Source organism: Chenopodium quinoa, unplaced genomic scaffold, assembly GCF_001683475.1.
Source record: "Chenopodium quinoa cultivar QQ74 unplaced genomic scaffold, ASM168347v1, whole genome shotgun sequence".
In the NCBI taxonomy this organism is placed as follows: Eukaryota; Viridiplantae; Streptophyta; class Magnoliopsida; order Caryophyllales; family Amaranthaceae; genus Chenopodium; species Chenopodium quinoa.
Window position 1 is genome coordinate 1,999,175 of NW_018742484.1, and position 20,401 is coordinate 2,019,575.

The window sequence follows — 20,401 nt, forward strand, 5'->3', positions numbered from 1 at the left end:
TTGTCGGAAATTTGGGTTATACCGAGGGAATTTCCGTCGGAAACGTCCTTACCGACGGAATTTCCGACGGATTTTAATTTTTCGGAACCTGAGTTTGACCAGAAATGGAGGTCCGTCGCAAGTTTCCGACGGAGTAATATCCCTCGGAATATTCCAACCTTCTGACGGAAATTTCCCTCAGAATCATCCCATCTTCCGACGGAATGTTCCGTCGGAATTTCCACCCTTTCCGAGGGAATATTCCGTCGGTAGCTGCGAAATTTCCTACGGATATTTCCGTCGTAACATTCCGATGGATTATAATTCCGTCGCAACCTACCGACGAAAATGTCCGTCGGAACAGTTCATCTTTGCGATGGAATATGTTTCCGTCGCAACCTTGCGACGGAATTAACAACGGCAATTTTTCTATTTTGGCTATATAATTTCCTCCGGGACAGACCTGTAATTCCTGCTTCTTATATTACTCACTGAATAATTTGTGCAAAAATAATTATATATATATATATATATATATATATATATATATATATATATATATATATATATACTAATTCCAATGTCTACAATAAACACTAAGTTAATCTAAAATTCGAACTAACAAACACTAAGCTCATCAATGCTATACAACGGCGCGAGAGCCTTGGCCAGCTCCACCAAAACTCGGGTCGTCGTCCTTGAGATCTCCAAATGGAGGTCGCACGTTGGAACATGGGTCATTGGCGTAACGACCCATCATCCTCTCTTCCAGCCTCTTTTCCATTTCTTCCATTTGGGCTCGTATTTGGGCTTGAACTTGGGCTTGAACTCGGGCTTTCATGTCCACTTCCATTTGTTCCTGAAGAGCCTGGACCCTGGATTCCATCTGATCCTGCATCTGAGAAACAAAGGAGGGCGTGTACTGCATGGAAGAGGTGGAAAGTCGGTGACCCATCTAGCTGTCATAGTACAGGTCAGCACTTTCGCCTAGTCCCTTCACACGTCCTTTTTTGTTCCGACCACCAACTGTCTCCCAGTACAGCTCATTCGGACTCTTCTGGATCCTTTGAGTGCTAGCCGCCTCAACCCTCTTTTGGTAGGCCTCCTACAAAATAAACATATAAAAGGGAACAAACGAGGTAGTAAGTTTTACAAATAAGCTAAGCTTTGTGTACCATATTCAAGAAAAATAAACAAAGTAATATGACTTGGGTGACTTCTATTAAGGCCATTTACTTCATTTCTTATAAAATTAGGTCATTTTTCGCATTTCATATCATGTAAACAAAATTTTAATTGTAAAGTGCTTGAAAAAACAAAAAACAAAAAAAAAAAAAAAAAAAAATTAACAAAGTAATATACCCTAAGTGACTTCTTTGCCCATTATCTTCATTTTCGACCAAATGAACTATTTATCTTTGTAATCATGTATATTATAGGTATTCTAAGGGGCACATGACTTGAAATTCCAAAAAAAACTAACTCCCTAAGGTTTTGGACGCATTTTAAGCCAAGAATGAACCAACTATGGTCTGTATAACCTATTCTTTGCCCATTTTCTTCATTTTCGACTAAATGAACTATTTCATTTTTTAATCATCTCTATTATAGGTAGTCTAAGGGGTACATGCCTTGAAATCCCAAAAAACTACAACTCCCTAAGATTTGGGACGCATTTTGAGCCAAAATGGACCAACTAAGGCCTGTATGACCTATTCTTTGCCCATTTTCTATGTTTTCGACCAAATGAAATATTTTTTCCCATAAAAATCTCTATTATAGATATTTAAAGGGGTACATGCCTTGAAATTCCAAAAAAATACAACTCCCTAAGGTTTGGGACGCATTTAGGAGCCAAAATGAACCAACTAAGGCCTGTATGACCTATTCTTTGCCCATTTTATATGTTTTTGACCAAATGAAATATTTTTTTCTCTAAAAATGCATATTATAGGTAGTATAAGGGGTACATTCCTTGAAATAACAAAAAAATACAACTCCCTAAGGTTTGGGACGCATTTTGGAGCCAAAATGAACCAACTAAGGCTTGTATGACCTATTCTTTGCAGATTTTCTATGTTTTTGACCAAATGAACTATTTTTTTCTCTAAAAATCTCTATTATAGGTATTCTAAGGGTTAAATGCCTTGAAATCACAAAAAACTACAACTCCCTAAGGTTTGGGACGCATTTTGAGCCAAAATGGACCAACTAAGGCCTATATGACCTATTCTTTGCCCATTTTCTATGTTTTCGACCAAATGAACTATTTTTTCCTCTAAAAATCTCTATTATAGGTATTTTAAGGGGTATATGCCTTGAAATGTGAAAAAATACAAATCCCTAAGGTTTGGGACGCATTTAGGGGCAAAATGAACTAACTAAGGCCTGTATGACCTATTCTTTGCCCATTTTATATGTTTTTGACCAAATGAACTATTTTTTCTCTAAAAATCTCTATTACAGGTATTCTAATGGGTAAATGCATTAAAATCACAAAAAACTACAACTCCCTAAGGTTTGGGACGCATTTTGGAGCCAAAATGAACCAAATAAGTCTATATGACCCATTCTTTGCCCATTTTATATGATTTGACCAAATGAACTATTTTTTTCTATAAAAATGCATATTATAGGTATTATAAGGGGTAAATTCCTTGAAATCACAAAAAAACTACAACTCCCTAAGGTTTGGGACGCATTTTGGAGCCAAAATGAACCAACTAAGGCTTGTACAACCTATTCTTGGCAGATTTTCTACGTTTTTGACCAAATGAACTATTTTTTTTCTCTAAAAATCTCTATTATAGGTATTCTAAGGGGTAAATGCCTTTAAATCACAAAAAACTACAACTCCCTAAGGTTTGGGACGCATTTGGAGCCAAAATGGACCAACTAAGGCCTGTATTACCTATTCTTTGCCCATTTTCTATGTTTTCGACCAAATGAACTATTTTTTCCTCTAAAAACATCTCTATTATAGGTATTCTAATGGGTACATGCATTGAAATGCCAAAAAAATACAACTCCCTAAGGTTTGGGACGCATTTAGGGACCTAAATGAACCAACTAAGGCGTGGTGGCGGCGGCGGCGGCTGGGGGGCGTGCCCCTTTCTCTCTCTTCCTCTTTCTCCTTCTCCCTTTCTCTCTCTTCCTCTTCCTCCTTCTCCCTTTCTCTCTCTTTCTCTTCCTCTCTCTTCCTATGTCTGGCGTGCCCCCTTCTCTCTCTTCCTCTTTCTCCTTCTCCCTTTCTCTCTCTTCCTCTTCCTCTTCCTCTTCCTGTGAATCGCCTTCTCTCTCTTCCTCTTGTTTTTTTTTTCTTCTCTGTTCTGTACAGATTCAGAAATTTTGTGTTTTTTTTTAATTTTCCTTAGTTTCCGACGGAAATTAATCCCTCGGAAATCACAGGTTTCGACGGATTTTTCCGTCGGAACGTGTGATTTCCGAGGGAATAATTTCTGTCGGAACGCTCTCTGAGGGAATATTCCGTCGTAACCGAAAAATTCCGAGGGATCTAAAATCCGTCGGAAATTTTTCAAGGGAAAATTCTGTCGGTAAGGCATTTTTCTGACGGATTATTCCTACAAAGTCAATTTCCCTCGGAAATTTTGAATTTTACGAGGGAATCAAATTCTGTCGGAAGCATTTCCTTGAAAATAAGCCTATTTCTAGTAGTGCATGCGGATGACGGCTAGTAGGGCTTCATATTCTGCCTCATTGTTTGAGGCTTGGAACTTGAATCGTAGTGCATATTCATACTTGTCTCTTTCAATAGACTGACATATGACGTCTGCACCACAACCGTTCAGGGTGGAGCTTCCGTCCACATATGTCTTCCAAACCTGATCAAGGTTTTCAGGATCAGCCGGCCTTGTCATTTTGACAATGAACTCGGCAAACACATGTCCCTTCACTGCCTTTCTTGGTTCAAAGGAAATTTCAAGGCTTTGAATTTTAATCGCTCATTTGATCATTCGGTCGGATAATTCCATGGTTTTCATTAGCCGCTTGATTGGTTGGTCTGTGTAAACCACTACCGGATACGCCAGGAAGTAAGGTTTTTAACTTCTTGACTGCCATAAAGAGGGAAAGTCCAAAATTTTCAACCATGGGGTACCTCAGCTCTGCATTCCATAGAACATGACTGATGAAATAGACTGGGAACTGGGTGCCGCCTCTTTTAGTAAGGAGAACAGCACTGAGCGCATGTTCAGAGATGGCTAGGTACATGTACAACACTTCCTTTGGCAAAGGACTAACCAGCCTTGGCAAAGAGTGCAAGTATTGTTTCAGCTTTTGAAAAGGTCGCCTCTGCATCCGCCTCCCATTTAAACTTTGTCTTCTTTTATATAGCTCGGAAGAAATAGAGGCACTTGTCGCCTGACCGACTAAGGAATCTCCCCAATGCCGCCAAACAACCTGTTAACTTTTGAACTTCTTTGACAGTGCGGGGCGACTGCATGTAAATGACCGCCTCTATTTTTTTTTTGGGTTGGCCTCTATCCCCCTTTGATCAATGAAAAATCTGAGGAACTTCCCAGACTCAACACCAAAGACACACTTCTTGGGATTAATATTGAGCATGACCCACTGCCGCCTGAGTGTGGCGAATGTTTCTCGGAGGTCAGTAAGATGATCCGTCCGAAGTTTGGATTTTACTATCATGTCATCAATGTACGCCTCCACATTCCTTCCAATTTGATTAATGAAGACTATATTAATCATGCGCTTGAAGGTAGCAGGTGCATTCTTCAATCCAAACGGCATCACAATATAACAGAATAACCCATGATCAGTGACAAATGTTGTCTTTCCCTGATCTTTCTTCCACAAGGGTATTTGGTGAAAGCCTGAATAGGCGTCCATAAAGCTCATCAAGGCATGGCCGGCTGTAGAGTTGACCAGACTTTCAGTCTTTGGAAGAGGATAACTATCCTTGGGGCATGTCTTGTTCAGGTATGTGCAATCAACACACATGCGCCACGTACCATTCGGCTTTTTCACGAGCACCACATTGGCAACCTAATCAGGGAAGTAACACTGCTGAATGAACCTAGCATCTAAAAGCATTTTCACCTCGGCGGTTGCCGCCTGGCTTCTTTCTTCACCATGGTTCCTCTTCTTTTGCCTCACCAGCTTCTTTTTAGGATTCACAGCGACTTTGTGGACGGCTAGATCCGAGCTGATGCCTTACATCTCATCCACTTCAAAGGCAAAGATGTCTTTGAAATCTTTTAACAAATTGTGCAAGTCTGCACCCAGTTTAGCAAAAGCAGCCGTCCCCACCTTAAAAGTTTGCTCCGGACGTGTGTCATCCAGAACAATATCAATGTGCTCACCAGCAGCAGGGGACGGAGCTCATCCAGTCGTTCTCCGGTCAATGATTGATATTGCTTTTCTTTTTCACGGCCACCAGCTGGTCAGCTTTCTCTTTTTGCCGCCTGCTATGGGAGCAAACGCGACCTCCTTAATTGCATCAAGGTCTATAGCCTCCTTGCTTTGGCCGGATGCGACCAAAATAGGCTTGACGTCTGAGAGGTAACACTCCCTAACCGTCTTCTGGTTTCCCCTCAGGGAGCTGACTGATCCATCATCCCTTTCAAACTTCAAAAGCATAAGGGAAGGAACGATAACAACTTTGGATTCATTTAGGGTAGGACGACCCAATATCAGATTATAGGCGGTCAGTTCCTCAACAACCAAGAACGGACCACCATGTGGTGTCCTTCTCCCTTCTCCTCTAACAGGATGGGTAAATCTATCCGGCCTACCGGATGCACAACTCCACCCCCAAAACCAACTAAGGGGTGAGAAACCTTGTGCATGTTCTCAGTCTTGTACTTGAGCTTTGTCAAGCACCTGTGGCTGATGAGATTAGAGGAACTTCCGGTGCCTATGAGGATTCGGCCCACCTTTTGGCTGGCTACTTTGCATTCAATGATAATGGGGTCATCATGCGGCCTCCTGACATTGCCCCTGTCTCCCTCAGAGATGAAAACTTCAGGGAAAGTGTCTTTAGATGCATGCCCCTCATCAACTGAGTTGACATCTAGCCGCCTGATATAATCTTTGGTTCCCCGAATGGTAGGGCCGCCTCCAGCATAGCCACCTGCTATTGTATAGATCTGTTCTTCATCAGTATCAGAACTACTAGCTTGTTGAGACTTTATCTTGGACGACTGCCCAGGGTTAGTTTGCAAGGTAACCTTGGACCTCAGAATGTAGGACTTGAGCACTCCTTTGTCAACCAGACGGTCCAACAGCCGCCTGAGACTATAGCAATCGTTGGTGTCATGGCCAACGTCCTCATGAAAATGACAGTACTTATTTTTGTTCTGATTTTTGGCAAAACCTTTCACAGCAGCCGGCTTCTCAATGGTCACCCGGTCTTTAATCTACATGAGAATGGAGTGACAGTCCTTGTTAAACTCATACTTGGGGGTGTATGGTGTAGATTCTTTCTTTTTCTTCTCGGACGACTGCTTAGAGTTGTCGGCCGCCCAGACTTCTTTTCTTTTCTTATTTCTTTCTTAGCCGGCTGTGATGGCCAACTTTCTTTTTTGTCAGACCGCTTTGTGTCCAACTGGTTACTGACGTTGCAGAGTTCAGTCGCCTGTATATAGACGTCCGCCTCCATCAGTGCTTCTTAGAGGGTAACAATCCTCTTTCTGACAAGGTTGAACTTAAAGGCCGACCCGTCCTTTAGACCTTTGAAAAAGTCTGTATAGGCCACTTCATCAGACAACCTTTGAATTTGAATTTTCATCAATTGAACCACCTGATATATGACCGAAGTCCTTCTCTCTCTCCCTGCTAAATTGCACCCAAGTCAAGACTTGTTTTCTTTGCAGGGATGTTCATTGAGAAGTTGACGCAAACAAGTATGCAAGCGTCTTGAAATTATTGATGCATCCGGCTGGTAGGTTGCCGAACCGTTGTTGGGAGACACCCTTCAATGTGGCCGGGATGCATCGACACCATGCGACATCATCCAACCCTTGTAGATAAATGAGGTTGGTGTATGCCATAAGGTGATATTCTGGATTGGTGGTACCATCATAGGTATCTACCAATACATTTTTCACTTTGGCCGGCTGTGCGGCCTTAGTTATTTTCTTGGAGAACGTAGAGGGTTATTCCCCCAGTCTTAGCAGTCGGAGCTGCCAGTCCAAAGGTTGGACGTTTTGTGCCGCCTGCCCTCCAAAGAGATTAGGCTGCATGTAAGGCTGTCCATACGGCATGTATGGTTGTGGAGGCGCATACGGGACCGCATGGAGCATCTGAGGACTAGAGTGGGCGGACATGCCGCCTGTCTGGTTCTCTTGATTTGATTGTGAATACCTCATTAAAGTATTCTGAAAGCTGTCTTATAAGTTCGACGTTGAAGGCGACTCTGACAGTTGTATGTTATTTTTCTGCTGGATTAACATCTGGGCATCAGAATAAGTTTTCTTTGAACCATCCGGCTGAACATGCTGGATGGCCTTCCTCTTCCCTGGCTTAGGGAACTGGAATTTGGCTAAATCGATCAAGGGCCTCTATCCCTCCCTAGGTTTAGGGTAAGGAGTGGCCTCTCGGTCTTTGACCGGCTTGTTTCTCCCAGAATGGGAGGGCTTCTTGGCCGATTGTAACCTGGTGTAAACAGCCGTCCGTTTATCAATCAGATCCGTGATTTCCCCTTTAAAACTTGTCATGAAACTCATGAGCTCGTCTCTGGTGATAGGGGTTGCGCCTTCGGCCGCCTAGGGTTGGCAAGTCGGCTGGCCGACTGGTTCACTTGGACCTGCCTGCTCGTCACCCCGTTGCCTCCTTTTAGTGGGACGGATGCGCCTAGTTCTTAGTGACCCATCAGGGGCCACATATGTATTGAATTCATTTTCGTCATCTGTATCTTGGTCCGTATAGACCTGAGCGTCGGCCATAGGTCGCTTCTCATTAGGAGGCGGTACAGGTTCTTGTGAAGCCATCTTAGAAGTACTCTTCCCACACACGACGCCAAATGTTTTGGGGTCTTTCTTTTGTCCTACGGGAGAGTTATAATTCCAAGACTGAATCCGTGCGCCTGTACCTGCAAAACAACAGAGACTCCGGGTGGTGGAAGTGACGATCAAGTTAGAACGTGTTCGGATGTAAAGAATGCGGAAAATAAAGGGGATCAGGCTCCTCTTAGAAGAGAAGTGATCATCCGACTATCTCAGACAGCCTCAAAATCCGAGCCTTAGCTCTCAAGAAGTGCACTTAAAGCTGGAGTTAATGCTCAGCAATTAATGCACACGTGTGTTTAATAATTTCTAAATGTCGTTCCCCAGGGGGGAACATCTCCCTTTTATAGGTCTCGTAATGTGTGCCAGTCCTAGGTTTACGGGAAACCTAGGTTTGATTGGGCTTCCTTGGAGTATGGGCCTTGGAAGGCTGCTTGTCCAATGTTGGCAATCTGTTTGGCACGTGTCATGTCTTGATTGGTCCACTTTGGACTCTTCACTGAGTGACACGTAGCGGACTCTGGTTGGTCACGTGAAGGGTCCTGACTGGTCCACGTGAAGGACACGTGGCAGAACCGGATTGGTTCACGTGGCGGGGTAAAAATCCCCTAATCACTTATGATGGACGGTAAGGTTTACACAAATATCTATCATAAAAAAAAAAATATTTGCATGTTTAATTATTCTAAATAAAATGTAATCAATTTACCCTTTGAATTCACTATAACTAATGCCTTCTAATACCAATTTTGTATATGTTTTCTTTTTTGATAGCAGAAAAGTCAACAAACATAAGTGTCTTTGGAGTACACTAGTATAATTTAGGAAGATTCATAGCAAGATTTGGACAAATTATATCAAAGCATGGCATATCAATTAAGTTTTAGGCCAAAAAGTAAACACATTACTTTAGGACAAACCAATCGAAGTTTGGTCTAGTAGAAAAGAGAGCTATTCAATTCTCCCACTAATGATAATTTGGGGGGTGATATTCCCTTACCTTTCCCCACTTTTTCAAATTGTCTAGCCCGCTAATTCGGGCCAGGTTGACCCGTAAGGGATTTCAATCTGGGCTGATATAACCCTTTATCTTACCAACCCAAAAAAAAAAAAAAAAAAAAAACAAAAAACAAAAAAAAAAAATAGAAGACCGTCAATGAGTTTTGCTTTTTCTGTTAAATTTTTTTCATCATATTGAATAAAATAATACAATATCTAAAACGGAGTACATATTAAATGATCCAAAAATTAGTTAAAAATTCAAACATCCTTTTGTATATCTGCCATCTAAATACATATGTAAGAAACATGATAGTCACTAAATTACCTTTGGATCGGACTCTTCGCCTAGAATAAAATAAATAAATAAATAAAAAATAAAAAATTGTTGTGAGAAATTGTGTTTGATTAATTAACAGCGTGTTCTTTTGTTTTTATATCTTTTAACATATTTATGATGATGTTGAACCATAGGAACTCATTCAGTTAGGGGTGTTTATTATTCGGATTAGAATCGAAATCCAATCCAATTTAAATTGAATTATTAATTCGGATTGGATTTGAACTTTAAATCAGATCGGATCGGATTGAATTTTTTTTTGAAAATTCGAATTTTCGTATCGAAAAGGATCGGATTGACCTTGTTTGGATCCAAAAAACCGAGATAACCGTAATATTAAACCGTTATTTTATAAATAAGTATTGCTAATATTAATAAAGCTAAACAATGTTTATAATAACAAATAATATTAATCATGTAAACCTATGTTTTTAATACTTGTATTAATGGTGCACAACTATACTTTCAAGAATTGGATTTTTATTATTACATTTATATTTTTTTTATTATCGATTAGGCCAAAAAAAAATTGCAATGTAGTTTAATTCAAATTTTCGGATTGGATCCAAATAATTGAATTTTAATTTGGATTGGATCGGATTGAATTTGGTGAGGAATTCAGATCGGATTGGATTTGATAATTGAAAACCGAAATTTATTTCGAATCGGATTGAATTTGGGCTATATCCAAACCGAAAATCAAATGGACACCCCTACATCCAGTGAACTTGTACAATTTTACATGTAATTTGAATATACTTGGTTGGACAAAAATGAATTGGGGGTGGGGGGGGGGGGGGGGGGGCGGGAGGGTGTTCACAAGGATGATAACTATGTTGTTGAGTTGGCCCATGATAATTCAAAAACAACATGTTTTAATAACATAAAAACATTAAACATGTTTACAACAATTTTAGGTAAGATTGTGAGTTTGTAAGAAGTTTCATTGATGTACCATGTTGAAAATAATCTCTACATGTTTAAATTGTGCTAAAAATACACTTTGTATTTACCCTTTGAGTTCACTATCAATGACCTCTAACAACAATTTTATATAGGTTTTTCTTTATAATAGCAGATCGTTCATTGAACTCATTTATTTACACGTAAGTATAGTAATAAACGGTCAAGATTTTATTATATTAATTAGTATGAAAATGCTACGCGTGGTTCGTTGTTAAATATGTTTGCCAAAAGATTTAGAGTCTAAGGTGTCATTTGGTTTATTTAAAAAAATATATGGAAATTGTGAGTTTCTAGGAATTGTAAATTGAGTAAGTTACTTTGTTCAGTTGAATAAAATTTGGTGAAATGGGGGAAGTAGAATTTTCTAGGAGTTTTGATCAGTTCTACAAAATATAGGAATTTATTTGCCTAATCCCCCCCTGATAAGTTGAAATTCCTATGGAATTTAACTTTCCTCATTACTAACCAAACAATTGCAAGAAATTCTGATCCCGTGAATTTGATTATGTAATTTAATTCAATAAATTAAAAGTTCATGAAAATTTTCACTTTCTATATTAACCAAAGGACACCTAAAATGCATCGTATTCATATAAAATAAAATAGTACAAGTAATAATGAGTCACAAGCTCACAACTAATCCATGTGATTGATGTGAATGTGTGATTATAGCATTGTACTTAAATATATAATACTACGTTACCCTTTGACGTTGTCAAATGGAATTCAGCTAGGGATTGTGTGGACGATATCTTTCTCTCATCAGTCATCAATCATCATGCAACCCTGCTGACGCAAGCGTACTGATGCAATCATGCAAATTTGTCCTAAAGTAATGTGTTTATTTTATACGGATTACGGAGTATATGTTCACCTAACCGAGTAATGATTATGAACATAACCGGGTAATGATTTGCATGATTATGAACATAACCGAGTAATGCTTCTTTCATTAGGAAACTTGAGTTATTTCCCATGCTATATATTCCATCCGTTATGAATTACTCGCAACATAGTAAGAAATTGCAGACTCCTAGACAAAATATTAAAGGGGTGTTAATTAAAGTAAAGGGTACGTAATTAAGTGGGATAAAAAAGTAAGGGTATGACTAAAGTGTACTAATCCAACCCAAAAAAAAAAAAAAAAAAAAAAAAACCAAAATTAAATTAACCACCAACCCACCACCCAACACCACTAAACCACATAGCATGAACCCACGAACCACCCAGCAACCCATGAACCCCAAAACTCACAACCGACGGAGCCCAAAACCCACCATCCACGAACCGACGAAACCCAAAGCCCACAAACCACGAATCGACGACCCCCAAAACCCAGAACTCAGAAAGTTGAACTCAGACCCAGATTCCCAAAACCCACAACCCACGAACCCAAAACCCGAACCCACGAAAACCTAAAACACAAATCCACGAAAACCGTCAGATTTGGACAACTCACAACGAAAGGATGGTCTATTCAACAATTGATGAGAATGGGGTTGGAGGAGGAGAGAGAAAAATAATGCGGATGAGGAAGAAGATGAAGGAGGAGAGATAAAGATTATGGAGAAGATGATTTTAGAAAGATAGGATGAGTTTAATTAGATTATATGAGTTCTAATTAATTATGTTTAAAGTATGTAATTGAGGTTATAAAGTTTTATGTAAGGGTAATTTTGTAATTTCATTTAAAAAAATTTACTAAACAAAAAAGATTTGGATTTGTCGCGAGTAATGTGTAACGACCATTTTTAGTAATTGTTATGAGTAATATGTAACTGAGGGAGTACGAAGTATTTTTTTTTTAATATCTGTCCTATATGTGTAATTGCGCCCCTAAGCTCGCTCTAATGGTGAGATAATAATTTAAGGAAAATCTTAGCAACCAAGATTTTGTAGTCATTGTTGAATATCTTTGGGTTCATTTGTTACTGAAAACCAAATTTGACAGGGAAAACCAAAAAATAAAAACATGAAATCCTTATGATTTTACTGTAAAATTAACATATTTAGTACAAGTATGTCATAATTTAATTTAAGTTGAGAGTGAGGGATAGCTCAAGTGGTTAGTGCTCCTCTTCTAGTTCCAAAAGATCTTGAGATCGATTATCAATTTATCATCATTCGTTCTTGTAGCTCTCTAAACAACAAAAATAAATAAATTAATTTAAGCTAATTATACAGCCTATATTATACAAGTATGATACATATAAAATAATTAAAACAAAAACAAAAATATACTTAAAATTGACAATGATAATTATACTAAAAAGTCCCTTATATTCCTATAATATAATGTAGGTTCATACAAAACAGTAAGTTTTTCCATGTTAAATCCTTAATTTGTGTTTCTTGTTTATATAATAGTTCGTACAAAATTCTTCTATTATACATTGCTTTATGTCGTTCTTTGGTTATTATTGTTTGTTGAGTTGATAAGTCAATAAATATACTTTCTCTGTTATTTTTTTATTGCACCATAAGGGATTGTACGTTTACCAATTTATTACTTTAGCTATTAATATTTTCAATTATACTTTTATAAAAATTATAAAAAATTGATAATTGAAAAGTAAATTTTGTGACGAATCTAACTAGATTCCACATGATTATGCTTTTCTTAATGGATAAATCACAAATAGCTGCCAAAAAAGATTAATTGAATAGTGTAAAAGTTCTTATAATACAATAAAAGAAAAACAGAGACGTATATCTACATGTCGAACAATAATTGTTTTTTTTTTTTTTTTTTTTTTTTTTTTTTTTTTTTTTGAGAAAAGGACAATAATTATTTTGGCTGGCCCTTCTATCTCTCTTCTTTTTATGGTCCTTACAACATGACCATCCAACTTATGTTTTGATTGCAATTTTTATGCAATACGGTGTACGAGTATTAATATTTCCCTTCGATTCCAAATAATAATCGTTGTCACACATTTTTAGGAAGGTGAATTAAAAAAATAATATTTATACCACATTTTTGGTTAATAGAAGGTGAATACATATGTGTGATTTGATTGCTTAACAGTAAATAAAAATTAATAAAAAAAAATTTAAAAAATACTCTGTAGTAAGATTTAGTTGATTAAAGGTTGAAAAGTAATAAATATTGAAAAAATAAAACTTTAATTTAGGGACAAAATATAGGCTTCGGATTTTGTGGGTGTGTGGGGAGAGCTATTTCTTTGTATTTAAATACGTGCCTTCTTAGCTAGGCTCTTACACATTTCAAGCTTGGTTCTCTATTCCCTAAATCCCCAAGATAATAAGACTCTAGAATACAATTCCTAGATTTTTTTTATACAAGTACCCTAACTTTACGAGTAATACCCTAAATTAAAGCTTTATTACATATGGAGAAGACCATCAAAGTAGCAAGGCAAGAAGCAGTGGTGGTGGTGCCAGCAAACCCCACAAGAAGAGAACTAAAAGAGCTATCAGACATAGATGATCAACAAGGCCTTCGAGTTCGACCTCAAGTGATCATGGCTTTCAAAGCGAACCGATCAAAAGCTGGGAAAGATCCAGCAAAAGTGATCAAGGAGGCTATTGCAAAAGCCCTAGTGTACTACTACCCTTTCGCCGGTAGGCTAAAGGAAGGGCCAAATAGGAAGTTGATGGTTGATTGTAACGACGAAGGTGTGTTGTTTATTGAAGCAGACGCCAATGTTCGTTTGGAGGAGATTCGAACTCGAATTCTACCTCCATGTCCTTTGTTGGAGGACTTCCTTTATGATGTCCCTGGCTCCAAGGGGATCATAGGTTGCCCCTTATTGCTATTTCAGGTATGTTCTTGTACTCAGTTCGTCCCGTAAAAATTACCTCCTTTTTTTTTATATGGGTTGTCTACTCCAAAAAGATTGCCTCATTTCATATTTAGTTAACACACACGTTTCTTTTGAGGGAGCCCTAGTTTCTCCCAAATAAACAAAAATTTGTTTATTAAGTAGTAAATTGTAAATAAATCAAGCAAAATGTCCAATTAGCATAGCATTTTTGTAAATAAATCAACAATTTTATGACCCATATTTAATAAAAAAAATATGATGATTTATTTACAATTTTACCATTTATAAGGTTTTAAACTTGTATTTTTCTCTTTTTTTTTTGTTTTTTTTTGTTTTTTTTTATTTTTTTTTTCTTTAATTCAAACAAAAGTTGTATTAATGCAGGTGACTCGTTTAATTTGCGGTGGTTTTATACTGGGAGTACGATTCAACCATACGGTGTGTGATACACCAGGATTTGCGCAACTATTGCAAGCAATGGCTGAAATATCAAGAGGTTTACCGAGACCTTCTGTTATGCCTCTTTGGAAAAGGGAGCTTCTGGCCGCTAAATACCCCATGCGAGTGACTTGCGCACATCTTGAATATGGACAGGTAAATCAAATTTCGAAAAAAATTCTCCACATACAATTCGTACTATGATAACAACTTTAATTTAACGACATATAAGAAAATAAATTAAAAATTAACGTAAGATAAGTATAGTAATCAGTGTAATGTAACGACATATAAGAAAATAAATTAAAAATTAACATTTTTAAAAATAAATAGTAAGTTACATAGCGCGTTTATTATGCTACTGTTGGACCACGCACTTTCGTATATTTTTCCGATTTTTATTACTTGTACCATTTACAGCTTCATAATATACTCAACTGACATAAGGTTAGTTGTTTGTACAAAAGTCTTTGGTTGGACAGCTTGGACCATTTAACTTTTTACGTGAATGTTGATGGAGTAAACGATGGTTGAAAAATTATAAGGAACAATAATTTAATATTAATAACTAAAGGATTAATCTTTAACCTAATTCTTTTACTCCCTTTTTCGATATTTACTTGTCCTATTTGACCCATTTTTTAAGTATTTTTTTGAATTTGTTGGGCAATTCAAATGAAACAAGGGTAACTTTTACTCCGTATTACTAATCACTCATCTAATAAAATGGAACATGTTAGCCTGACTTTAAGAAGAATTTTCTAAGAATATATGCTTTACAAATATTAATAAGAATAACAAAATATTATTTAATAACATCAATGACAAAATATACATGTATCTTGAAAAAATTTCTTCATTTATAATTCCTCTTATCTTGGCTTGAAAAAGTTTTATTATGTTCAACCATCATGAGAACAATGAAAAATAATTTTGTAAAAGAAATATTTTTAATTTCCTTGCATCACCTTTTTATTTATATTTTGAAATTTAGCCAGTAACTACCCTATAACCTATCACTTTTGCTATCAACAACCTTATATTTTAAAATTTGTGAACAACTACCTATTAAAACAAAAAATTAATACGTAGTAATTCTTATTGTTATTTTCTTTTCAAATAGGCAGGAGACATAAATCATGAACAACAATTTAAGGATGGAGGCAACATGGTTCGAGGATGCTTCCACTTTGGTCCGAAACAAATTCGAACAATCCGCAACCTTTTTCCTCCCAACATACAACACTCTAGCTCGACGTTTGAGCTACTATGTGCATTCTTGTGGAGATGTCGTACGATTGCCCTTCAACCCGATCCTGAGGAAATCGTTAAGTTTTCGATGTATATCAGTTTACGAGGAAAACAATTCACGCCTTTACCAACCGGATACTATGGTAATGCTGTTGTTTGCCCTGCAGTAGCCACAAAAGCTAAGGATTTGCTACGCGAAAATTCATGGACATATGCCTTACAATTAGTAAAGGGATCAAAAGATAAAGCGAACGAGGAATACGTGAGATCTATGTTAGATTATACGGTTAGTAATGGAAGGCCGGATTATACGGAGTATTTACATTGGATGACCACAAATCATGCGTACATAGGACTCGAAAAGGTTGATTTTGGGTGGGGAACTCCGTTGTATGCCGGAGTTCCTAGGCCACATTTTGTGCAAAGTATGTTTACAAGATTTGAGAATGATAGAGGAGAAATGGTGAGGGTTGTGCTTATGCTTTTGCCTTTGCAAACTATGAGTAGGTTAAAGGAAGAGTTGCGAAAAATCGTTGGTGATCAACGTGAAAGCTCACGTATTACACATGCAAGTTATGAGATTGCTAGGCTTTAGATTGCTAAATGTATGTAGTTGAATTGCTTAAATACGTGAGAATTAAGATGGTTGATGATATTGAAGATTAAACTCAATTTTTGAACGTTTGGAGTTCGGAACTACTTCATTGGTTCATTACACATGTTCAAGAATGCAGGATTAATAGATTTTCAAGAATAGTGGTTCCAAAAGTTTAGTATAACATACTTGTACTAAGTTAGTAGTAAGTGAGTTAGTTGTATGATACATAATTATTGGAAGATTAAGCATGTTTTATGTTTTATTAATAATGTTAAGTTAGATATGATGTATTGGGACATGATATCCACTTTCTAATGATGTTCATTGTATAACTGATTTGCTCACTTCTTACTATTGAGAGAGTTATTATTGTATGCCCCTACATATTTATGTAGTATATGGGATGTATCGTTGGTTACAATAAAGCATGCACTATGTAAAAATGCAATGCCCTAGCCTGCTCTTCCAGGTAGGTTGACTTGTGAGGGGTTCTGGCTCATTAGGGTCCTCCTTTTATATATATATATATATATATATATATATATATATATATATATATATATATATAATGAGTTAGGATCCGGTGAGAAGCATGCTTAAGGTGAAAAGTGTGAGAAGCTCATGTACATTTTAAATACACTGGAGATACATTGATGGCATACTACAAATACATTAGAAATATATTAAAAATACATCAATTCCCTTTCCTTTTGGATCTGGGAAATTAAATGTAGTCAACCTTTTTTCTAAATCAAAGTGCACCATTTTTTTGTTATTTTATCAAATCAAACCTCCATTATTTGCAAACATGCACACTACCTTAGCTCTACAATTACTAATACATTGAAAAACCAAGATAGATACATCAACTTAATACATTCAAATACATCAAGTTCTAATTATAGATACATTAATTAATAATTAAGATTAATTAAACAAAATTTAGCTAATATGTTACTTTATACAACAATGGAAGAGTTGAAGAAAAACATGACAATCTAAGCTTGAAATTTGTTGTGCCGATCGATTATCGTCAATAATATCACAAAGATAAGTTTAATTGATGCCAGAAGAGAAGAAATAGATGAATTCGCGAACGAATTTCCAACGATAGATTAATTAATATGGAGGTGTCAATTTTATCGCCGCCATCGAGTTTATGGTGGTAGCGAAGCCGAGAATGAACTAGATCATGTTCAGATATGCTTGCCGAAGGAGTAATAATTGAAGAAACAATAGAAGTAGAGATACTTTTAATCTTGACCGTAGGATCCTATATCTAAGGGTCAATGTTACTTCTCACCCTTCTCACATAAGTTGTACTTCTCACATGAGCCTATATATATATATATATATATATATATATATATATATATATATATATAATGAGAAGCGTCGCAACTAATTGAGATACAAGTAATGGATGAAACTATACATTGGCAAACGTGAAATGAGAAACATCACAATAAATAATAAGCGTAGGTATTACTTTTGATTTATTTGCCATTGTTATACACTTATACATCTAGTATGTTATGAGTTCAGCGAAAATAATTCCCTAATACATGTCAAAACATTATTTGAATTGGCGAATTTATTCCTTATAAAATCGCTAGTTCTATTAGTGATTACGTGAAACCAATTAAATATATTAATTGAAAAAAAAAAAAAACTTGATAACTTAAACAACTTGGATGAATTTTATGTAAAACTGGCATAATAAGGAATTCTGGTATCTTCAAACATTTTCTATGAAAATTATTTGGAAACCAAAAAAAAAAAAAAAAAAAAAAAAAAGCAATATTCACCCAACGGGCCAAAAATTTTTTTAGGAACTTTAGTTAGGAAAAAATAAACAAGAACAAATAGTACACAAAAGGTTACCCGCTTTCATTATTAAAAGGGTGCGAATGGTATTGGACATTCTTGGTTCATATGGCCATTCATGTGTTGTTGGCTAATTTTTAAAGTTTACATTCATGGCCCAGCGGTGTTTTCATTTTATCATTTTATGATGTTCACATATCACAATGTACATCAAATATACTTTCAAGTTTTTTTTTATTTTTTATTTTTTATTTTTTTAAAGTAGGATACATCATACATGTACATAGGGATGTTGAGAGTGCGGTTTGCGATTTGAAAATTGCAGTGCAGTTTTTTAAAATAACCAAACTGTGGTTTGCACTTTGGTGTGGTTTCAATAAAAATTTAGGCAAAACTGCACCGCAAACCACACTTTGATGCGGTTTGCAATTTTTATACAATATTTTTATTAAAAAGTATATAAAAGAACTAACAAATATTAGCCAATTAAAGATTAAAAATGGAGTTTAATGTTTGAATTATAAATTAATAATCACAAATAAAACAAAATTGTTATTTTTAAAAAAAAATAATTACAATTTTGAAAAATATGGCTAAATTGCACTGCACCAAACCGCATTTTGCGGTGCGATTTAGTTAGAAGTGCGGTTTGAAAAAAAATATAAACCGCATCGCGAACACCTACATGTACAATATTTACATTTTTTAATTACTTCAATTACATTTTATGATTTATAATAATGAAATTCTCAATAGTAGCCAAATGTAGGGTTCCAGATTTATGATTTATAATACTATTGGCAAATGTAGGTTCTCGCCTTTTGTGACATGGCAGTCAAATTTGAATTTGTATTCGGTTCACATCTTCTTCCATCGATAAGGTTTGATAGCCTCCTATGCTATTTTTGATTTCAAATTCCTCCCCCTTTTCGATCCGTCTTTGATAATGTATATTGGCACCAGGTAGTTCATGATTTACAGGTAAGTCTTAACGGGCTTTGTCTTGCAGGTTTATTGATCAACACTAGTTGTTTTTTTTTTTTTTTTTTCTTTTTCTTTTTTTTTTTTCTATATTCTACTTATTGGGATTGTTAGAGTCGGTTTAGTCTGTTATAGGGTTCCAGATTTAAAAGCAAGTGTTATCACTCTCAGGCCTATACATCAACGAAGCTCCGTCGAAAAGATGCAAAGTCATCTATGTTTACCCAGGAAAAGTTCAAAAGCGATGCCATTAGTTTAGAGGTGTTTAATACTTGTATTGTGAATTTAGATCTGTTAAGGGATGATTGCAAGTGTTGTATGACTTTTATTTAATGAAATCATACCTCCTTATTCCTAAAAAATAAAAAAAAAATAAAAAAAAAATAAATAAAAAAATAAATAAATCTCAATAGTATCCCTTAATTGTGAAATGGCGGTTTTCCTTTTTTATGCAAAATGACCCTGTAGACACCCTGATTGTGTCTCCCCAAAAACCGAACCCAATGATGAGTACCTTTCACATCTTTTGTTAACGAGTTCGATAAGGAGTTAAAGAGTCTCGTGAAGTTTCCTTACACCTTGACCATATTTCTAACCTTACCTAAAATGTTTTTATCCAAAATAATCCATTTCGTGTCCTTAAAACCATTCATTTCGTGTCCAACTCATAAAAACGTCCAAACCTGATTATTTTTGTCCATATTCCTGGTCCAATTATTGTTTAATTGGATAGGGCTTGAAAAGAGGTTTCCAACGATATATTATAAGCCCAAATCCGACATAAAACGAATGAGTTATGGCCAAAATACTAAACCGAGCCTAGGTACACCTTACCTACGACCCAATGATCATATGAGGGTCCAAATACCATATTTCCAATCCTAAGTCAATTAGGATTCTTTATGAAATTCTATATTTCTCTAGTAGGCTCTAATTTATCCTTTCCGAAAAGAAAACGATCAAAGAGTTTGAGATTGAATAAAATTCTCTTTTTGATAATCCTTGTTCGATTCAAATTAAAAGATGTTCGGATATAATTTGAATAGAAAACCCATCAAAAACCAAAATTCGAATAAAATAGATTATCCTTTAAAACCAGCGCACAACGCCAGGACCAACACACTGCGACAGCCCCAACGCGACGCGTCAGCACCCTACACGGAGCGATAGTACCCAGCGCGGCGCGTCTAGAGCAGTTTTATCCCGATTCAAATTCCGATCTTTTTCTGATCGCCCGACACTCTTTTTTCCC

The 20,401-nt window shown here is 36.3% G+C and overlaps 1 protein-coding gene across 1 annotated transcript; it reads left to right on the plus strand.

The window, feature by feature from the left end:
• Nucleotides 1–13,179: 13,179 nt before the first annotated feature.
• On the plus strand, nt 13,180–16,723 carry LOC110719357 (methanol O-anthraniloyltransferase-like). The gene is made up of 3 exons (XM_021898271.1): nt 13,180–14,051; nt 14,439–14,648; nt 15,616–16,723. Exons 1-3 carry the CDS (start codon nt 13,620–13,622, stop codon nt 16,336–16,338), a joined length of 1,365 nt encoding a protein of 454 aa, XP_021753963.1. The 5' UTR covers nt 13,180–13,619; the 3' UTR covers nt 16,339–16,723.
• Nucleotides 16,724–20,401: the final 3,678 nt, after the last annotated feature.

What these genes read in the sequence shown, in the direction of transcription:
- LOC110719357 (XM_021898271.1), top strand. Translation starts at nt 13,620, where the DNA reads ATGGAGAAGACCATCAAAGTAGCAAGGCAAGAAGCAGTGGTGGTGGTG. An exon ending in GCCCCTTATTGCTATTTCAG is followed by an intron (nt 14,052 to 14,438) that starts GTATGTTCTTGT and finishes GTATTAATGCAG; the next exon opens with GTGACTCGTTTAATTTGCGG. An exon ending in CACATCTTGAATATGGACAG is followed by an intron (nt 14,649 to 15,615) that starts GTAAATCAAATT and finishes CTTTTCAAATAG; the next exon opens with GCAGGAGACATAAATCATGA.